General features: G+C 41.2%; 1 protein-coding gene across 4 annotated transcripts in view; it reads right to left on the reverse strand.

Annotated features, from left to right (window-relative positions):
• UVSSA (UV stimulated scaffold protein A) overlaps positions 1–12,090 on the reverse strand; it is a 110,676-nt gene extending 98,586 nt beyond the window's left edge. For 2 of the 4 annotated variants that reach the window (XM_050947592.1, XM_050947594.1), the window contains exons 1-4: positions 11,994–12,087; positions 10,010–10,107; positions 9,262–9,592; positions 209–329 (exon numbers count right to left, since the gene is read on the reverse strand). In XM_050947592.1, coding sequence (XP_050803549.1) covers positions 209–329; positions 9,262–9,592; positions 10,010–10,107 — 550 coding nt within the window. In that variant the 5' untranslated portion in view covers positions 11,994–12,087. Of the gene's footprint in view, positions 1–208; positions 330–9,261; positions 9,593–10,009; positions 10,108–11,993 lie in introns of those variants that run through there. The other 2 variants (XM_050947593.1, XM_050947596.1) reach the window with 2 other exon arrangements.
• Positions 12,091–22,186: the final 10,096 nt, after the last annotated feature.

The raw sequence follows: 22,186 nt of genomic DNA on the forward strand, positions 1-22,186 counted from the left end.
TAATTAACTTCTTTCGTATCACCCTGCATTCTACCTGAACTCCTGACACTACATCACTTCCTTTTTTACTCTAAATTATGTCTACATATGCACTACTTTCCTCATCCGCCTCTACAGCCCATTACCACATGGACAGCTGCTTTCTTGAAGGCTGTATTTTATATAGCATAATTCCTTAATAAACTTTAAAGTTTTCAGAACACCTCACCTTCCATTTCTTTTTCAGCTCTTTTGGCTTTCTCTTTGTAAATGTTATCTAATCGTTTCTGCTTCTCCTCTTCCCTTCTCCTTTCAGCCAGAGTTCTGACATTTATGTCTTGAAAATCCACCTGAGGAGGAATTGAAGAAAAGTGTTATATTCATTGTAAGAAATACAGAAACATTCCCAAGATTCCTCTCTTTGATGAAATATCCTTTAACATCAGTAATCAGTGGGTCTCTTCATAGTACTTCCTTTTATTGCCCCTTCTCCCAGAAACAGTAACTATGGTAACCTTTTTATTAGTGAAAAATGAGATCACAGAAAGCAGAAACCTGAACATTCTCTCTGCTGTCCCAGGCCAAAGAAAGGAATCTATCTTGATGTACCCTTTACAATTTTGGGAGGCCCTCACTGACAGTAATGGGGGGGGGAAAGAGGTGTCACATATGAACTAGATAGATAATATGCAAAACTTATGCCAGGTTGACCCATATAACTCAATAATTTTAGGGTAAAAGCCAAAACTGCTACTTGCACACACTTTTCCCAAGAACTTTGCATGCAAGAAACCAACCAGTCCAGGAGCTAGCCATATCCCCTGCAACATGCAGTAAGTAAAATCACTTAATTTTGGCTTTTACACTAAATTTCCTGGCTTTGGTGGATTTTTCTCAAAATCTTATTTTTTATTTTACTCCTTTATTTCTTATTTGTTGAAGTACAGAACACAATTTAAGTCATTCACCTTACAGTAGCTCCAATTACTGTTTTGATTTTATTAATTTTAAATGTTAGGGTTTTTGCTTTGCTGTTTTAATTTGCTCATGAAAAGGCCTTAGAATTCAAAATTTTTTCCCTTCCAAAAATTACATTCTGATGTACAAATCTATGAGCTAGCACTAAGAAAAAGCTGACTTTTGGTTGCTTTAAACCTTATAATTTAGTTACATGAGACATCTCATCCTGCAAGTTACTGAGTACCATAACTTCCATTAACTTCAATGAGAGAGACAAGATAGGCGAAGTAATTTCTTTTATTGGTGAGAGAGAGAAGCTTTCATGCCACACAGCTCTTCTACAGTGCATTAACTTCAATGCTAGTTTATACTGTAAAATGCTATGCAAGGAGTACTTAGGAACGATTATTCTAATGGCATTAGCAATCCCTCCCCAGATGCTAAATTCACACTCTGAACATCCAGAGGAAATTTTCTTTGGTCATAACTGTTGTACATGAAACAAACCATATTTCAAAATAAAATGATGTTTCTGAGATTTTGTTTTGTTGTGATGTAAAGACTATATAAGGTCCACAAGATCATGTGCTTTAAATCACCGCCCTTTTTCACGTGACTGTAATTATAGTACGAGCAAAATCTGACACACATAATAAATGCCTGTACCATTTGGAGATCAAACTATAAGTGTGTAGCGAACAAGCATCCCCTTTGGCTTCCTCCAAGAACCTTTCCTCTACAACATGCACCTGTACTTCACTAGCCAGGAATCAGGAAAATCAGGTCTGTTCCTAGTCCTGGATTTCACACACTGTTGTCCAGTCATGTGTATTTGTCATTCACTCTGTGCAACCATTGGCACGTTACTTAAGCCCCAATTCTGCAAAGCACTTACATATTTGTTTGACATAAAGCAGAGATTTAAATTCTACTGAAGTCAATGGGAGTTAATCACAAACCACCGGGCTTTGAGTCCAAGCACATGCACATAGGTATTTTTATCTATCAAGGCTCTAATCTTCTTGTGTATCAAATACTAATTTACCCCACAGGAATGAAGTGAGACTTAACTAATATTTGTAAACTTCTTGAAGCTAAGGGGTAGGGTAGGCAATATTCCAATTTTACAAAATAACTGACACCCAGTAGGGACTTGCAAAATAGTACATTTAAGGGGGGAAAATGCATCTATATCTACACAGACAGAAAAAGGTAATTGCATGAATATACCTGATTTTGATTCCTCTCATCAATCTTAGTGATTTTACAAATAACATTCACTTTTTAGAAATATTTCTTTCCTCACATTGCGTGTGTGGCTCTTTCAGTGAACAATGAAAATTGTATACAGTGATGTCAGACATACAAAGTAAGTAAATGGAAATAAAACCCAGAAAGTTTCCTCTGATCTTTAGTTATACCAAGTGCATCTAACATTAGTAGGCAACATTTCATTTAAATATGATTTCAGACTTGTGAAAAGGTTGCAGTGAGCTAGTGGCACAGTCAGAATTAGAACCCAAGACTTTCCAAATCCCAATCCTGTGTTCTCATTGTGACATCTCTCATGAAGCAGTTTCATCCTTACATAGACCAGTGGTGTCCAATCTTTTTACACAGGAGGGCCACAAAACCCTAAACACAACCTTGTGTGGCCATTATTCTACATATTTTAATAAGATTTAAAGTTACCTGTATTGATTTATAGACAGGTTGTTTCTATGTACAGTGTTGTCTATTTACACACTTGTGTAAATTAAAATGATGTAAACATGATAACAAAACGCTAATGAATCAGCCATTAGTATATTGTGTCGAAGCAGGCCATGGGCCTTATAAAATGCTCTGGTGGGCACTGTACTGCCTGTAGGCCATAGGTTGGCAACCCCTGACATAGGGAAAAGATCATCTAAAAAGCTAAAATAGAATTACTCTGTGTTAGCTCAGTGGGTTTGAGAAATTATATTGCGTGTTCTTGGATAGATCAGAGTTAGCCACTTGAGTAATTGTTCTGCCTCTATTGGTCTCAGCAGTAGATGCCTCTTCCTTTGTGCTAGTCAGACCAACATACCAGAATTTGAGGTGGACAGGTACACAGTCATACTCAGTTCAGGTCTGCTTAAATGATAGCTTTTTTTCTGTTGTGGAATATATACATATATATATATTCCACAACAGAAAAATGTTTACTTCAATCTTGGAAACAACATAGTGTATAACTATCAGCCCAGTGATGTAGAAGCTGGGCTCTGTTGCATTAATTTAAATAGAATAGATGGGCCAAAAAGTGTCAACAGAACCCAATCACTGTCTAACATTAAACAGTGTTAAACAAGGTCTGTGGTTTAGTACAGATACCTCAGCCTCCTTCATACCAGGAAAAAAATCGACACATTTGAAATGTAAAGTATCAAATATGGCTTTCATTTTGACAACATCCCTAGTTCCCTTTGCTGGAAATAGTTTTTAGAAGGAGAACTCCCTTGCTTGACGTTCCCTTAAGAGGGTATCCTAGGAGGTAAGAACTATCCTTTTAGAAAAAAGAGAAGTTAGTTCAGATGGGCTGTAGCTGTTATTAAAGTTTGAGCCCATTTTATCCCAGGTGTTGTTTGGGATTCAACTAGAGCCAGTAGAGATAGAAATATTATCTGGGTCCCTTTTTCTGCATCAGTCTGGTCAGGACATCTCTTAGGATTAGGATGACAAAGGCCCAGGATCCCAGGAAATGGTGGGGATGGTAACCATGATAGTGAAGTTTGCTTCTATATTCCTCCCCCCCAAAAAAGTATTTTTCTTTAAGGACTCAAGAAGGGAGTGATGGGGGAATAGCCCACCCCTCATTATTTTGTCCACCAACTAGGCCTAATATCCTACACCAATTTTGATTCATTCAAATTCCAGTTCTACATCTTTTGTTTTTACCAAGTATGATTTCATCACAGTTCTTGAACCATAGCAGTAGGTCCCTTTGTTTAGACCAATTTACTCTGTCTCCTTTTGGCACCTTCCTCTCCACCCTATCAACATCTGTTATTGTAGGTTACTGTGACATCTTATGCACGCAGGGCTTTGGAGCTGTGCTCCGGCTCCGCTCCAGGCAAAAACCTGCAGCTCCACTGCTCCGCGCTCCAGCTCCAGGCTCTGCTCCAAAGTCCTATATGTATGTTCACATACTTTTTATAGTTAAGCTCACAGTTAGAATAAATGCGTAGACCCAATTATAATAGCTTTCATGGCACACAGAAAACTCACACTCAGCTCTTAATTCTATCCATGCCCTTCTCAAAGTGAAAAAGGTTGAGGGTACTGTGCATATAGTACTCGTGCTACTTAATCTGAATAGGAGTCTTGTATCACTCAAATGCAACCCCTCACTATTAGGACGTGCTGATCTGTTGAGTCTACCTTATGCAGAACGTGGTGTCTGTCTGAAACAGAACTTGAAGGCTAGGTGGGAAAGGGAAATCAGCAGGGATACTAACAAAAATGCAACACAACGCCTCATTACACACTTATGGCTATAAATGCAAAAATCTTTTTACGTCTAATTGAACCCCACTTTGTCTATAAGGATATCTTAAGCCTTCTGGGACAGTAAGCAAGTGATTACACTACTAATGAGAAGAGCAGAGGTGGAGATCTGTGGCTTTCAGAATATGCTCTTCCATTGTGTCCACCTCTTCCCCGCACCGCCACTACCACCAGTCTGAAATGTTTCTGATCAGAAAAAGTTACATGTTGTAATATGGCTAGGCATTACGTTTATTAATCAGTACAGTTCCCAGCAGTATCAATAGGTTTAAAAATATTCAGCTACAGGGGAGTGGGGATGTGTGGAAATCAATGCTTGTGGAGTAGTAAAATGAAGTAATGTAACTTCTATATCCAATTAATGAAGTTACCTATATATCAGTGATTTGGTTAATATTGCTCTGTTAAAGCTTCAGATCCTAAATCAGCAGCCTATAAAGGCAGAAAATCTTTGGTTATGGCTACAGCTTGCAAGCTCCATCCAAGCAGGATCCTTAATTTCCTTTGTTATATGTACTGCTCTACGCAAATTGTTGCTGCTTAAATAAGCTGTGAAGAAAATTGTAAGTTTTTATTGGAGGGAGAGGTAGCAAGATATTTATATATTTGCAATTCCTCCAGCACCTGGAAGAACAGACAGACCATACTGCAAGGTCTATAAAGTCAATACATTGGCTCTACTAGACCAGACAAAGGGTAGGGCGTCAAAAAGGGGAGAAAACAGAATCCAATGCCCTTGAGTAAGGACCTGATCCAAAGCTCATTAAAGTTAATGGATTTTGCCTCCAGCCCTAATCCCTTCCCAATACCCCTTTTGTTTAAATCATTGAATATCAGATAAATCACCTCTATTAATTGCAAACGTCAAGTATTATGCAAGTGAAGAAGTGGTCTGCTAGGTAATTAATTAGGATGCAAGACATTTATGGCTGCATAAGTCAAACCACCACTTTGGAACAAACTGGAAGCCAATGAAGACTACATGCATAATATGCTCCTAGTGAGACAACTTGCAAAACTATTAGGTAGGCACACACTGTGCTATTGCACTGATCCACTAACAAGGTGACAGATGTAGGTAACTGCATCTGAAAAGAAAACTTTTGACCAACACATTGAAAAAGTGTTCCTGGTCAGTGCTGTTAGAACACAGCGGGAGGTCCACTTGGACCATGCCTCCTCCCTCCCACCACCCCTGGATTGGGAGCACGTGGTACAAGCAGTACCTGTGCTTCCCTCATGCATGCAAGGGAGTCAGCATGACTCCAGCCAACTGTTTTTGTAACAGTTCCGCTTGTGTTGAGCAGCAGTCAGATATCCCCAATCACTGTTAAGCATAAGGATTTCACAGTGGATCAGATCAGTGACCCATATGACCTAGTGTCCTGTCTCTAACAGTAGCAAATGCCAGCTGTTTTAGAGAATGCTATAAGAAATGTTGCAGTAGGTAATTATGAGATTGTGTACCTACAAGGAAATTCTCCTAATCTCCTACAACTAAAGGATGTCTTAAACCCTTAAAGACAGCAGTTTACACACATTCACACAATATATATATATATATATGAAAATATTGTGTGCATGTGTTTAAACTATATAAATATATAAAAAAATCTAATATTTACTATTCTGAATCTACCTATTCCTGAGACAAGGTGGGTAAGGAAATACTATTTATTGGACCAACTGCTGTTGGCAAAGAAGAAACTTTCTTCAGTCCCTGTCATGAAGGTTTCCTTTGAGGACATCTTCAAAAGATGAGCCTGGGAACTCAAATTCATAACTTCGCTACACACTAACTATCATGGAGTAAAGACACTGGATTTATAATTTATTACAATAACCCATTAACCTCCTTTTCTGTCCTATGACTGCAGAGGTGTTAACGGGCCACTTCACTTTGAATGGTCTCTTACAATGTGTGTTAACTACTTACACTAACCACTCTGTTCCACCTTGTATTTGTGACACTCTGATTACCCTTCCCAGACCTGAGGAAGAGCTCTGTGCAGTTCAAAAGCTTGCTTCTTTCACCATCAGAAGTCAGTCCAATAAAAGATACCACCTCACCCACCTTGTCTACCATCCTGGGATCAATGCGGCTACAACACTGCAAACCTAGATATTCTTGTCATTCAGATAAAGCATCCAATTCTTTTACAGTCCCGCTAAGCTGTTAGCCAGAATGAATATTTTGTGACAGTGAGTCACAAAATACAGTTATGCATTATGTGACAATATTTCCTTTTATCTATCTTGCACTCTTTTCATTGTGACTGAACATCTCTTTGTTGTTGTACTGTGAGAGCAGTGGATAGGGTAAATCTGTTTCCAGAGTTTATGCATGCCCCTAGTCATTGTCTCAGTCATTCTCACTGTCCCTCTCAGAATGTCCTCTAATTTTATTGTACCAGTTTTTAAATATAGTGACTAGGATCTAAAAGTATTCAAAGTGAGGGCATGCCCTGATTTATAAAACGGTCATTAAAATATTTTCATTTTTCTCAATCCCATCCCTTACATATCCTAAAATTCTTTGCTTCTTTTACTGTTACTGAACATTGAGCAGAGGCCTTTAATAGAGCTGATGCAATCCTTAGATTAGTATAGAGAAGATATTGATTAGAAGTAGGGAGGTAGTATTACAATTGTATACAGCATGAGTGAGACCATTACTAGAATTTTGTGTCCAGCGTTGGTACCTATACAAACTGGAAAGAAAACTACAATGAATAATTTAAGGTCTGGAAAACCTGTTTTATAGCAAGACTCAAGAAACCCAATTTATTTAGTTTAACCCAGAGAAGGTTAACAGCCATCTTGATCATGGTCTACAAATATGGAACAAATATTAGTAGAAGAGACTAATTTAACACAAGGCATAAGATCCAATGTCAGGAAATTAAAACTAGACAGATTCAAAATTAGAAATAACAGTGTTAATTAACAGTCAAGGCAATCAGCCATTGCAGCTACTTATCTTCAGATGTTATGGAATCTGTGAGTTAAAGTCTTCAACTCAAGATAGGATGTCTTTTCTAAAAGGTATGGGCTTGGTGGAGTAAAGTTCTATGGCCTGTTATACAGTAGGTCAGATTATTAGATGATCATAATGGTCTCTTTCTGTCTTGAAAATCTACGGGTTGTCCACAGTGGCACTGGGAGGGATAGCTCAGTGGTTTGAGCACTGGCCTGCTAAACCTACGGTTGGGAGTTCAGTCCTTGAGGAGGGCCACTTAGGGAACTGGGGTAAAAATCTGTCTGGTGATTGGTCCCCCTTTGAGCAGGGGGTTGAACTAGATGTCCTCCTGAGGTCCCTTCCAACCCTATGATTCTATGTATGCGTAGTTCAAATGTCCTCCAATGTTACTTTGTGTTCATCTACCATGGTGCTACCTATTCACCTAGCTTGGGTATGTCCCTCTGAAGTTCCTCAGCCTTTTTCAATTGTAACTAACCAAGAGTTTTGTTTCATCTCCAAATTGTCAAGTCACTGTTCATCCTCTTTTACAAATTATTAAACACCAGTCCTAGTACGGCACTACATGCCATCCCAGTATTAGCCTTTTGCTATAATGAAGGTTGACCAATTGCGTTCTGAACTTTCTGGTTTCTGATCCATAATAGTACTTGTCCCGTCTCCACCCCACAACTACTCAGTCCCTTCATAGATCTAAAGGCAGGAAGTTGAAGCGAGACAAATTCAGACTGGTATTCATGCTGAAGTTTGAACAGTAAGAGTATTTAACCATTGGAACAATCTACTAAGGGATGTGGTGGATTTTCCATCACTATCAAATTTTAAAACGAAGATTAGATATTTTCCTAAGAGATATACTTTAGTTCAAACAAGAATTAATTCAGGGAAGTACTATGGCCTGTGTGATACAGGCGGTCACACTAGTTGATCACAATGGTCCTTTCAAACCTTATAATTTATTAATCTAACCATATGAGAGCACTGGCTTTACACCAGCTGGCTTCAGCTGAGACGGAAAGAGTCAAACATCATCATCCATGTATTGAAACACAAGATTATACATCCCCTCTACCCGCCTAATAAGCTACGTACCCATTGAACAGGAAGGTTATTAAAGAAACAGAATTCTGAAGAACCCCAAGAGATCATGTGGCACTGAACGATTGTTCCTTTATTAATGAGATCCAACAGGATAGTGGCTAAAGAGTGAACATTGATATTATAGCATCAGTACAGAATCGGTATATTTAACGCTCTGATTAGCAGCATATGAAGTAGTATATAAATTTTGTAAGGCAATTATTAGTGAACAGGAAAAAAACAAGAAATACATTAGTGTCTCATTTCTTGTTACTGCCTTTGATTTACACCTCTAGAAAAATAAAATTTGTGTTGAAGTGAGCTTTAGGTATCGTAAAATAAGAAAACATCAATCCAAATAGGGAATTTATACTTTCTAATCTGAACCAGTAAAATGCTGTAGGAAAAGTTTACAGGTTGTCCTGTATTTTTTTAAGTCCTAAGCAGTATGGAAAGAACTTAGGCTGCGGGGGGGGGGGGGGGGGGGGAGGGAGAGGCAGGGGTGGTGTTTAAACTGGTATCTAAATTTCAACAAAGACGTGAGCAAGAAAAAACAGTATTCAACACATTTGTCAAAAAAGACAGGCCTCAACTTTGTTTCCAGCATATATCCCTTTATACTATCTTACAGTGGAGAAATCAACATCTTCCAGAAATAAGTCTTATCTTTCTAAGCCAGAGTATGAGTAGACGTGGAGAAGTAAACATGCAGAAGTAAACAGGCAAAATACCTTCTTGTTCTGTTTTAAGAAATGGTATCCTAGGGAGAGTTTCTTGTAGGCTTCTCCATATTTCTCATGCCAAGCTTGTACAGATTTCATGGCGGTTTTTTTCAGTTTTTGCGCTACTTCTTTTGGTGGGGGAAGAGGCTGCTCATGGTCTGTTTCAATTGTGAGCTCCAAGAACTCTTGAAAATTTGAAATAATTAACGTCCTAAACTGATGTGACCGGATGAAGAGCTCATCCACAATTTGGAAAGCTGAGAAGCGTATCTCTGCATGTTCTTGATTCAGCTGTGTCATCAGTAGATGATACGCATGACTAATATGTTCATCAGAAGACCTTTTGAAAAGTAACGAATATTATCAACACAAGTACAATCACCAGCAACTGAGCTTTTTGTCCAACAGATTAAAAATATTGTTTAACAGAAAAAAAGGAAGCTTTTGTTTTGATGTGAGATTAAAAGATATTTAACCCCCCAAAAAATCACTCCCAAAATATTCACTAGCAGTCTTTTAACAAGTTTTGGAGGAAACCCACCGTCACCCATTATTCCTACGAGTTTCCCTAAACTTTCAAGGCAACAATCAATTCCAAACTGTTGCTCAAAACAAAAAGAAAAGTATGGAAGAGGCCAGACTAATGGGTCACTATGACCTGTTTTTTATATGAAATAGTGTAAGATGATAACATGCTAGAGAGAACAGCCCTATGCCAGTATGTTCCTCAACTAAAGAATTTAACCACACTTCATACTTGCAGATTTTCTTTAACTCTTTCATCTTCTCTGGATTCAGTTGAGGATCTCCTGAGGTTGTGAGGTCCTCGACCAGCTGAGAGAGCTTTTGGTCCATCTGCAGAAAAGTATAAAACAAAGATAAATAAGATCACATTGTATTTCCCTGGCATTAATATTTTGACTGAATATTTTTATATATATTTAATGTTTGCCAGGCCAACATATTTGGTATTCCACTACATTACCTGAACCAGTGCTTATACCCTCATCTTGACCTGACCAGGTAGAAGTGGGAAAGGCATCGTCAGCAGGCAAGTGGATATACAGAAATTTCCAAGATTTAGAAACTGCTGAACTTGAATTAATATGCAAACTAGATACCATCAATTTAGGCTTGAATAGAGACTGTCAAACATACAGCTAAGGGTAGCATAAAATCCCTCTTTACCCAGTAAAGAGTTAATTTCTCTTTTACCTGTAAAGAGTTAAGAAGCTCAGATAACCTGGGGGCACCTGACCAAAAGGACCAATAAGGGGAGAAGATACTTTCAAATCTGTGGGGGAAGGTTTTTGTCCTTTGTTCTCTGAGGAGACAAAGGGAGAGAGAGACCAAGCAAGTAATCCAACTTCTACTGAAATGATACATCTAATATTACTGAAATAGTAAGTAATAGTAAGGAAAGGCGTTAGAGTATCTTTTGTTTTAGCTTGTGAATTTTCTCTGTGCTAAGAGGGAGGTTTATCCCTGTTTTTGTAACTGTAAAGTTTTGCCTAGAGGCGAAATCCTCTGTGTTTGGAATCTTTTTGTTACCCTGTAAAGTTATCTTCCATCCTGATTTTACAGAGGTGATTCTTTTATTATTTTTAAATAAACTTCTTTTAAGAACCTGATTGTTTTATAATGTCCTAAAGATCCCAAAGGGTTGATCTGTGCTCACTTTGTAACCAATTAGTTAGGATATTATTCTCATGTCTCACCAGGAAAGGGGGTGTAGAGGACTGGGGGGATATTTTGGGGGATGCAGGGCTCCAAGTGGCCATCCCTGGATGTTTGTTTCAATCACTTGGGGGTGGAAGCAATTCTAAGGGCAAGGAAAGAATCTGTTCCTTGGGGAAGTTTTAACCTAAGCTGGTAGTAACAGGCTTAGGGGCTATTTCATTCAGGTCCCCACATCTGTCCCCTAGAGTTTAGAGTGGGGAGGGAACCCTGGCACTGGGAATGGCTGAGCCATTACACACTGAATCTACTTCCCCATGTTAAGTATCCTCACACCTTCTTCTCAAATTGTCTGAAATGGGCCATCTTGATTATCACTACAAAATTTTTTTTCTCCTGTTGATAATTGCTCATCTTAATTAATTAGCCTCGTAGAGTCGGTGGGGCAACTCCCCCATTTTCAAGTTCTCTGTATGTCTATATATTGCCTTACTACATGTCCCATTCTATGCATCCGACAAAGTGGGATGTAGCCCACAAAAGCTTATGCTACTCTGAAACCCGTCATATAAATTCGTTAGTCTCTAAGGTGCCACAAGTACGCCTGTTCTCTTTGGAGATACGGACTAACACGGCTGCTACTCTGACACCTGGAATTTTAAGGAAACCTATTCAGTGATTGATCCACTTTTCACAAAAAGAACAGGAGGACTTGTGGCACCTCAGAGACTAACAAATGTCTTTGAGCCTAAGCTTTCAGGGGCTACAGCCCACTGAACCCGCGTTTAACAGTCCTGCTGCTTCTCAGGCCTCTTCGCCCTGGGGCAGAGGGGGAGACAGGGCCAGCCACGGTACCCCGCAGCGACGGGGGGAGCCAGCTCCACCCCACACACAGGGGCTGGAACTAGCGGTGCTGGGGCTGCCGCACCCGCGGGCTGGACGTGGTTTCCAGCACAGACAGAGTTTACAGTCTGGGTCAATGGCTCTGGGCACCCCCAGGATACCAAACCAGCCCCTCCCCCTCAGCCCCCCACCGTGAACCCCGCCAGAGACGCGCCACATACCGGCGCTCCAGCCGACGCTCCGCGCAGACCGGAAACGCGGCGGTGTCCTCGCGCCCCCTGACCTCGCTTTCACCGAGCCAAACGCCTGCCTCTGCGGGATGACGTTTGGGAAGCGTCACGCGGGCGCGCCCAGTCTGCGCACGAGATGGGCCTGGGGGCGGGGTCTCAGGGAGCCGCGAGTCGGCGCAGCGCCAAGGCGCTCCCTGGAGAGGGCTTGGGAGCGCGCGGGCCGGAGCGGGGTGGAGAGACACCGGCGCCGCGGGGCGGGGGGAGTACGGGGCGTAGAGCCCGTGTGGGCCAAGGGCTCAGAGACACTGGGGCGAGGGGGGAGGGGACATGCAGCTGCTTGTGCACCAAGGGCCCAGAGACACTGGGGCAAAGGATGTAGGAGACACGCAGCCACCTATGGGCCAAGGGCTCAGAGACGCTGGGGCAAGGAGTGTAGGGGACACGCGGCCACCTGTGGGCCAAGGGCTCAGAGACACTGGGGCAAGGAGTGTAGGGGACACGCGGCCACCTGTGGGCCAAGGGCTCAGAGACGCTGGGGCAAGGAGTGTAGGGGACATGCAGCCATCTGTGGGCCAAGGGCTCAGAGACACTGGGGTGAGTGGTGTAGGGGACACGCGGCCACCTGTGGGCCAAGGGCCCAGAGACACTGGGGCAAAGGATGTAGGAGACACGCAGCCACCTATGGGCCAAGGGCTCAGAGATGCCCATGGGCCAAGGGCCCAGAGACTCTGGGGTGAGTGGTGTAGGGGACACGCAGCCACCTGTGGGCCAAGGGCCCAGAGACACTATGGCAAGGAGTGTAGGGGACATGCAGCTATCCGTGGGCCAAGGGCTCAGAGACACTGGGGTGAGGGGTGTAGGGAGCATGCAGCTGCCCATGGGCCAAGGGCCCAGAGATGCTACTGCTCAGGGTGGTGAGAGTATGGGGCAGGCAGGGGCCATGACTGCAGAGATGGCAAAGCTGACTGCGGTGACCCTCAGCAAACACGAAATGCCCTAGGGTTTTGTGACACTGCCACGCTGGTCTCAGAGCAGGCCAGGTCCAAAAGTAATTACAGCAGGATATTTCACAGGCCTTGCTGGGGTTTTGGGCCCTGTGAGTGTCTTTAGCAGAGACTAAATTCATTCAAGGGGGAAGTTCTGCCAGGGTCAGAGGATGAATTTCTTTGCAACAGGGATCAGATAGGGGCATTTTCTTGCACAACTTCAGGTTGAAAAACGTCAGGGTCTTTGGAGTTACAGAAAAGAAATTAAAATCATTAATCCTTCTGGTGTCTGATACCCTTCCACCATATGGGACTCCAGCCTCAGTTATTCTTGCTCCATATTCCATACAGTTCAATAGATCTTTAAATCACTCTGCATTAATTTACAATCAGCTGCCTACAATCTGTATATTGTGACTGGCACATTATCTTCTGTGATGTTCATTGTAGTGATTCATTTAGCTCCACCATTAATTTAATTTAGATGACAACAATATTAAATACTGAATCTGGGGACCTAGCACGGTAATTTTTATGTTACAGATTTGCTGAATAATGTTAGACATACAGCAATGTAAACTAGTCTGACTCTGGTGCAAACCCCAGCCCCCTAAGAAAGTTAATGCAGAGGAGTTGAGGCAAGGAGGAGAAAAACAAGTGCATGTTTACAGTTCTGTACCCAGCCCAACCCCATCTCACTTTTGCATTGTAAGGTGAATTTTCTTGTGCAGACTGCAATGAAAAGATGTGGCCCGCAGGGCTGTTGCACGTCCCGTAAATTGAAAGGCAGTCTCAAATGGGCCATTAGAGCTGGGAATAAACAGTTGGATCCAATCTAGTCAATCTCCCTGCCACTTCAGGGCTGTTCCCTACCATACTTTCTGTAGTGCTTAGTCCAGTCTGCCATGCTGTGATCCAAATAATGGGGCTTCTATTACTTCCTTTGGGAAGCTGTTCCACAGTTCAGGAGACTTTTATGCATCAATTTGAAGTCTGTTGGAATTTTAGGATTTTTGTGATGAAAGGGTTGTTGCTGTATGGCCTTTGGAGACTAGTACAGTTTACATATAAAGTGAGTTATGTATCCTGATCAAAGAAAGAAAAGGATAGTTTATAAAAAGTAGTTTTCAGATTTTTCACATTAAAGTCTGCATTTAACTGCTCTTATACAATGTCTTTCAGCTGAAGATCTAAAAAGACCTTATGACCATCACTATAAGCTTCAACCCACAGAGAGAGTTTGATATCCCCCTTTAATCAAATAATAAAAATGAAGTATAGAGAGGCTACACAGCATTTCTCAAACTTTTTGCATTGGTGACCTCTTTCACACAGCAAGCCTCTGACTGTGACCCCCTTATAAATTAAAAATGGGAGTAATTTAATGGAGACTCAGGGATGTCAGCCCCATGGAGCTGAAAGCTCACAACCCCCTTAACCACCTTGTGACCCCCTGAGGGATTACAACCCCCAGTTTGAGAACCACTGGGCTAATGGGTATTAGCATACACAAGTCCAACTCAAGTCAATGGAGCTGTTGAGACAGCAGTTTTATCACTTCTGAAAATCATGTCTCTAATAAGCGACCTGTCTAAAGGTTGCACCAGGTGAGTAGTGGCGGATTGGGAATGGAAAGCAGAATGTTTGACTCCCAGGTCTAAGCACTAGAGTCTGAACTTTATAGAGCCATGCATTCACCCACTGTAATCTGTTATGTTCTGCATTGCTTGTTTGAAAATTTACAAAGGTTTGATCCATTGGACTGAGTATAAGCCTGGGGAAAATAAATTCTTAAATTCTGATCTTGGCTCTGGCACTAGCTTGTGTGGAATAAAGACAGTCATTTAACCTTTCTGTGTCTTAGTTTCCCAACCAGTAAAATGTAATACAAGTGTAAAAACTATTGAGGTTGTTGGCTGTTAGAATCCAGGGCAGCTGGATAGCTCATATTGTATGTGGCTATTAAATCTTACAAAAATTCCAAAAAAAACACACATGCCCGGGATTGGGTCATTAAGGGTGTCTGGAGTGTGGAGTACATCTGCTTACACCCTAACAGAACTTGACTGATTTACTTTTCTTCATTCCTGTCTCATTCCACACATGTTCCATAACCTTGCCTTTTCCCCCTTATTTGTTACACAGATTGTCACCACTACTTACAATTGTAAGTGGTCAGGCAGTTGCACCTCTCCAAGTTACAGTACACATTGAGGATATAGCACACATTTCTCTCTTGTATAAGTGAAAGATATTAATTCTACTACCGCTGTTGACCAAATCACTTAATGGCTAGTGGTCAGTTAAAGATTAATTCATTTATATTAAGAAAAAATTTAAACTTGCAGATTATGCCCATAACACTCACTGCATTTCCTCAGGTTCCTGTCATTGTTACTTTGATTTGCCCTCTTAAAGAACATCAAGAGGTACTTACTAAGACAAGAAAATGGAAGGGATGTAAACTCATGCTTCAGAGTATACGCCAATCTCTAACCGAGGAAGTTAAAAAAAAACACCTTTCCATATGGACAGATTATTCCATAACTGTTTCTTGCACCTTCCTCTGAAGCAGCTGATACTAGCCAGTGTCAGACTGCATACATGAGCCGGCAGTATGGTAAACAAATGGCTATTCTTACGTTTCCTTAATTTGTGCGCCACCCATCTGTTACACCTTGTCCATATGCAGATTAGAAGTTCCTTAGATAAGGACCATCTTTTTTACTCTGTGTACATACAGCACCCTGCACAATGACGCCTCAGTGCTGTAGGCGGGGGTGGGGGGAGCACTAGGCACTTCTGTAATGCAAACAACAAGTAAGAACAACTACTTAAGAGCTGAATGGGAGATGTGTGATATAACTAGAGCCCTTCCAAATTCATGGCCGTGAAAAACACGTCAGGGACTGTGAAATCTGGTCCTTTGTGTGCTTTTACCTGCTGGAGAGCAGTGGATGCTGGCTGGGAGCCTAGCTCTGAAGGAAGCGCTGCAGCCAGCAGCAGCACAAAAGTAAAGGTGGCAATATCGTGGCTGGTGGCACTGCCTTCAGAGCTGGGCTCCCAGCCAGCAGCTGCAGAGCTTCCTGCAGCCCGGATAGGTTCCGAGAGGTGGCAGTGGCCCCTGCAGAAGAAGGGGAAGTCCCAACCCTCACCAGCCTGGCCAGGACCAGCAGTGGAGCCCCGCATATGGTAGGAGCCCTCAACCAGGGTGCCCCTGGCCCTACCCCTCCCTGGCTCTGGGCCCAGCAGTCAGGATTTAAAAGGGCCTTGGGCTGGGGTGTGTGCGCGTGTGCGTGCTGGGATGACCACGGAAACCTCCTCCCCCCACACACAAACACAGCACCCTGAGGCGGTCATCTACGTTGCCCACCCTGAAGGCCAGCCCTTCCCCCCCAAAAAAGTGAGGACCTCCCCATACCATACCATTCTCTCTGCTGTGCTGCTGCTGGCAGTGATGCTACCTTCAGAGCTGGGTGCCTGGTCAGCAGCCGCTACTCTCCAGCTGCCCAACCCTGAGGGCAGCACTGTCGCCAGCAGCAGCACAGAAGTAAGGGTGGCAATACCACAACCCCCCTACGATAGCCTTGCACCGCCACAATCCCCATCACCCCCCTTTTGGGTTGGGATCCACACTGTGAAATTTCAGATTTAAGTATCTGAAACTGTGAAATTCACTATTTTTAAAATCCTATGACCGTGAAGTTGACCAAAATCAACCGTGAATTTGATAGGGCCCTAGTTATAACTAAAGAAAAGCAGGGGTATCTGCTTATAGATTCCAAGACCAGAAGGGACCATTGTGATCATCTGGTTTGACCTACTATTAACACAAATACTAGAACTTCCCCAAAATAATTCCTTTTGAATTAGAGGTAAAGCATGCAATCATGATTTAAAAGTTGCCAGTGAAGGAGAATCTACCTTGACACTTCATAAATTATTCCAATGGTTAATTACTCTCACTTAAAATGTACACCTTATTTCTCAACTGAATTTCCCTACCTCCAGCTTCCAGTCATTGGAACTTAGCATCTCTTTGTCTGGTAAACTGAAGAGACGGTTATCAAATGTTTGTCCCCTGTTACGAGAGAACTGGATTTGATCTAATTCACAGCTATCTTGTGCACTTAGTCCCCATGAACTGGAAGTGAGGACATCACAGCATCTGGAAAATCTGGCCTTGCTTAGGCAGACAAAAACAACTACACAGTTGCAATATGTTACTAGCAAGGACAGATTCATGAGAAGGGGGAGGTATGTGAATTCTGGGTGCCTGTATTTGTAAGCTTGATTCTGGGTGCCTGTGTTTGTAAATTTCTTACTGGAAACTGCTTTTCTTATAAGTAGAAAATCTGAGTTTTTATGCTGTTGTTAGGGATATCCCAGCCTATTAGTTGTTGTTATGCTTCGTTCTGAGTTACATATAAAATAGTTTAGTTACAGTGTGCTCTGGAGAAGCTTGGGAGAGAAGTTTGAGAGGATTTCTACAAGCCAGGAAACTGGCATCAAACTCCCCAATAGCTAAAAGAAAGGCTGGCCCCCAGAATTCTGCTGCTGAATTTATTGATACCACCTTAGACTTTGGGTAAATATATTTGGGGTGCTTCTAGACTATTGCTACTTTTGATATGTGCTTTGTACTCAATAAAATAAGGATTTTTGAGTGAAAGCATTCTGGCATTCTCATTTATCAGACAGAGGTGCTGTGTTCCCCTCTGATTTATTTCCTGACACTGCCTGGAAAACACAGATTAGTTACCACAGCTTTGAGTTCAGAGAGCAACGAGGAACACCCCCTGTAGGTACTGTGATCAATTCATCCCTTAACTTCTCTTTTTAAACATAAATAGAGTCTCTTGCTATAAGCCACGTTTTCTAGTCCTTTCATCATTCTCATGACTTGTGCATACCAGAAGTGGATACGGTATTCCACCAGCAGTCACACCGGTACCAAATACAGAGGTAAATAAACCTCTCTACGCCTACCCAAGATTCCCATCTTTATACATCCAAGGACTGCATTAGCCATTTTGGCCACAGCGTTGCACTAGGAACACATGTTCAGCTAATTATCCACCATGACTCCCTATTCTTTTTCAGTGTCACTGCTTCCCAGCATAGAGTTCCCCATCCTGGAAGTATGGCCTACATATTTGTTCCTAGGTGTATACATTTACATGTACCCATATTAAAACACATAGTGTTTGCTTGCACCCAGATTACCAAGTGATCCACATTACTCAATATCAGTGACCTGTCCTCTTCATTACTTACCACTCCCCCAATCTTTGGCTCATCTGCAAACTTTCTCAAGGATGATTTTATGTTTTCTTCCAGATTATTGATAAAAATGTTAAATAGAGTAGAGCCTCAAATGAATACCTATGGGACCACACTAGGAACACACCCGTTTGATGATGATGCCCCATTTACAACTACATTTTGAGACCTCTCAGTTAACCAGTTTTTAGTCCATTTAATATGTGCCATATTAATTTTATGTTTGCAGTGTTTGTATAGCTGTATTGGTCTCACGATACAATAGAGACAAGGTAGGGTAGGTAATGTCTTATATTGGACCAACTACTGTTGGTGGAAGAGACAGGCTTTTGAGCTTCACAGAGCTCTTCCTGAGGTGTGGAGAAGGTAACCAGAATGTCCAAGCTAAATACAAGGTGGAACAGATAGTTAAGCACAAGGGGTTCACACATGTTGTGGGAGACCACTTAAAATGAAGTGGGGAGTTAATAACACTGTAGTCGTGGGACAATGAAGGGTTAACATTCTGTCACCGATGGTCAAACACTGTTCACAAAGCACTCATTCCATATCTCACCACTCAGTCCTCACCTTCAGGGAAACGTGCACACACTTTCAAAAGACAAGCCTGGAAGTTTAAATTTATAACTCTGCTGGACACTAAAAACCATGGACTTAAAAGAGACAATGGTTTTATGGCTCATTACAACAATTTGTAACAAACCCTACTGCCTGCTAACCCTCCTATGCCTGCAGAGTTATTAAGTGCAATATGTGCAAATCCTTTATGCTTAACTATCTGTCTCACTTTGTATTTATCTGGGGCATTCTGGTTACCACAGCGGAAGAGCTCTGTGAAGCTCAAAGCTTGTCCCTTCCACCAACAGCAGTTGGGTCAATAAAAGATATTACTTATGCTACCCTGTCTTTCTCATGTTAAACTTATATCATTCTAGTTTTTTAATCAAAATGTCATGTAGTACCAAGTCAGATGCCTTACAGAAGTCTAAGTCTATTACATCAACATTATTACCTTTATAAAAAGTTTGCCAGGCTCTACAAACCCATATTGCTTGGCATTAATTGTATTACCTTCCTTTATTCTTTATTAATTGAGTCCTGTATCAGTCACTCCATTATCTTGCCTGGGATTGATGTCCTACAGGATCAAGCTCCTGTGTCTACAACTATATTTATCTGTTTTATGCATGCTGGCACTAGGGCAACCTAGAAGAACTGGAAAATCCATATAAATACTTATTGAAAAATGATTTTGGTAACAATTGAATAATGTTGAAATGATATTTTCCACACAGTATTTTAACCATGTTTTAATCCCCATAATTCTAATTTACATTTCCTTTCCATATAAATAGATTGCTTTTGCAGTATTGAAAGTGCTGCATGTTAAAAGTGTTAGGTGAATATTTTATGGATTTTTCACACCATATTTCAAATTAGCTACTTTTTATAAGGTAGCAAGGGGCTCTATAATTTTCCCTCAATGATTTTCAGATCAAATGTGCTCAGTTTACAAGTAAGAAGATTTTTTTCTAATTGCCAGCTCAGCAGATACAGCCTGGCCTCAAAGTCGAGCTGCATCCTTTCCTTTCATACTTCACAGATCATAAAAGGAATACTGGCCAACTGATGTCATTGACATCTGGGCAACCTCAAGACCTCCAGTGGGGTTGCAAAGGTGTAAGTGGTTAGTAAACAATTCTGTGGATGGTGCACAAGATGGACAAAAATCCAGCTCCTTCACAAAGAAGGCCTTCAAGGCCAACAAAATTAAAAACTAGCAAAAAAAAAATTTTTTTCTCCCACCAAAATCAGCAGAAGTTACTTGGATTAGAGTCACTTTTCAGAGTAGAGTTGCTCTTTTGGTGTGAAAAGTATAGTAATTCAAACTAGTATCTGCATCACAAGAACCACAATCACAGTTGGACTCCTTGGTATTTCTCTCAGTTGACCATCAGGCCACAGCAACTGAGGCCAAGATTTTCAAGCTTGTCATTTTGGGTGCTTTAATTTTCAGCTGCCCAATTTGTGATGCTTTAAACGTGCTCAATTTTCAGAAAAGTCTGAGCACCTATTCACTGAAATTGAGACATCTGAAATTGCTAGTCACTTTTGAAAATTTTATCTTAAATTACTCTTGTTCCTTGAAGATGTTCTTACTAGGCCAGGGTTGAGACACATTGTCACAGCAGCATAAGTGAGTTTACACTGCTTCTGCCTGTACTGTTTTTTGAGAAATAGAGCTCCCTCCCCAGCACCCTTCCCAAGTAATAAATTCTCTCTCTCTCTCTCTTATACACACAGAGCAAAATGAATATATTAATTAAATTACTGCAGATGGTTCTGTTATTCCTGATTTGACATATGAAACCAGTGACATCTTGCTTTACATAATATTTCTCCTTTCCATTCATTGCCATCCCACACCCAGTAAATTTCCATATGGAATGTATACAAAATGCTGCAGAATTAATCTCAATTAGTTTAATCTTTCAAGATTTCCCTCCTTGTTTTACACATCTTTTCTTAATTTGATTGACGATACCTTAACAACTGCTTCCTATAAGTTTATTGCTGGAGAATTAACATTGGTTTTGCTATCCATAAACAATATTTCAAACTGAGCTGCAAGCAGCATAGTTAACATCTAAAAGGCACCAATTTCCTGTCTGTGCATGAAGTTTAAAAAAATTCCCACGAGGAGCCATAAGGTTTTGCAAATCTTCAGTCAATTAATAAATGTTCAGTTGAGTAACTCATTCACAGTTGTCCTTTGGGCAAATCCCAGCTACAGCGGAGTCATTTAAAAAAATGCCTTTATAAGTAAGAAAAATCAAGAGGGGTAAGTGCCTGCCAGTCACATATTTTCATACGTCCTTCATCTGCGCAGGCACGATAAAAGGCTGAAAAGCAACCAGCATTCCTGCATAATTTTCTTTGCTGCAAAGGTCCCAGCTACTAAGTATCTGTATTCATTTTCCATTAATATGTCCATTTAACATGTTCTTGGTATTTAACATAACCTGGAATCAAGCACTATCAGATTGATATGCTGAGGCAAGGATGAACACTACTCCCCCAAGCATACAAAGTCTCAGTTTTGCTGGGTAACTACTAATAGTGTCAGTAAGGTGCAATTCTGCTACTTCATGTTTGTTGTTGTTGTGTTGTGAGATCAGCAGTGTCCAGAAAACAAACAGACCAGCACAATCACATTCTTCAGTCTCCTCTCCTAAGCAAACTGTTGGTTTGGTGTTGGCACAGTGACACTCCACAGTATCATAGAGGATCCATGAGGGTACTACCCTGTCAGGAATCTACCTATGATGATCTGTACCATTCATTGGTGGTGAGGGGTATTTGCCCAGGAATATATTGTGGGTACATATCAACACTGTGAAGTATAATGGGGCCCATTGGTAAGTGAGAGGTTGAGAAGAAGTGCAGGGGGTCTTGGAATGGGGAGAGAGAGAGAGTTTAAAGAAAGAAGGAGAGAGCTTGGAGGTGCAAGGAAGGTAAGATGCCTTGACGGAGAAGAAATTTTTGAGTCTTTACATTTTCTCCCTTTCATATTCTTCTATTCTGAGTTAAGTCAAAGATTAGTACTAGACAACTGCTCATTAGGTTCAAGAGCTCTTGTGGGATCTTTTACTGTATCTCCCTTTCTCTTGACTGAATACAGGCAGAAAAACAGGGTGCCCAACTCCCAAAAAATGGAATGGAATTTTTGCCATTGACTTCAGAGTATTGGACCACTGTGAACTTTCAAAAGAATTACATTCAAAATAAACAGTGTGTTTGAAGATCAAAATAGGCACCAATGATGTCAAAATAAAAATGGACTTTTAGACTTATTCCTTTCATTCATAAAGATTAGTTTGGTGAGATTTTGATTGTTTGTTTAGAAATGGATCC

This window comes from Gopherus flavomarginatus, chromosome 3 (genome assembly GCF_025201925.1).
Source record: "Gopherus flavomarginatus isolate rGopFla2 chromosome 3, rGopFla2.mat.asm, whole genome shotgun sequence".
NCBI classification, from domain to species: Eukaryota; Metazoa; Chordata; order Testudines; family Testudinidae; genus Gopherus; species Gopherus flavomarginatus.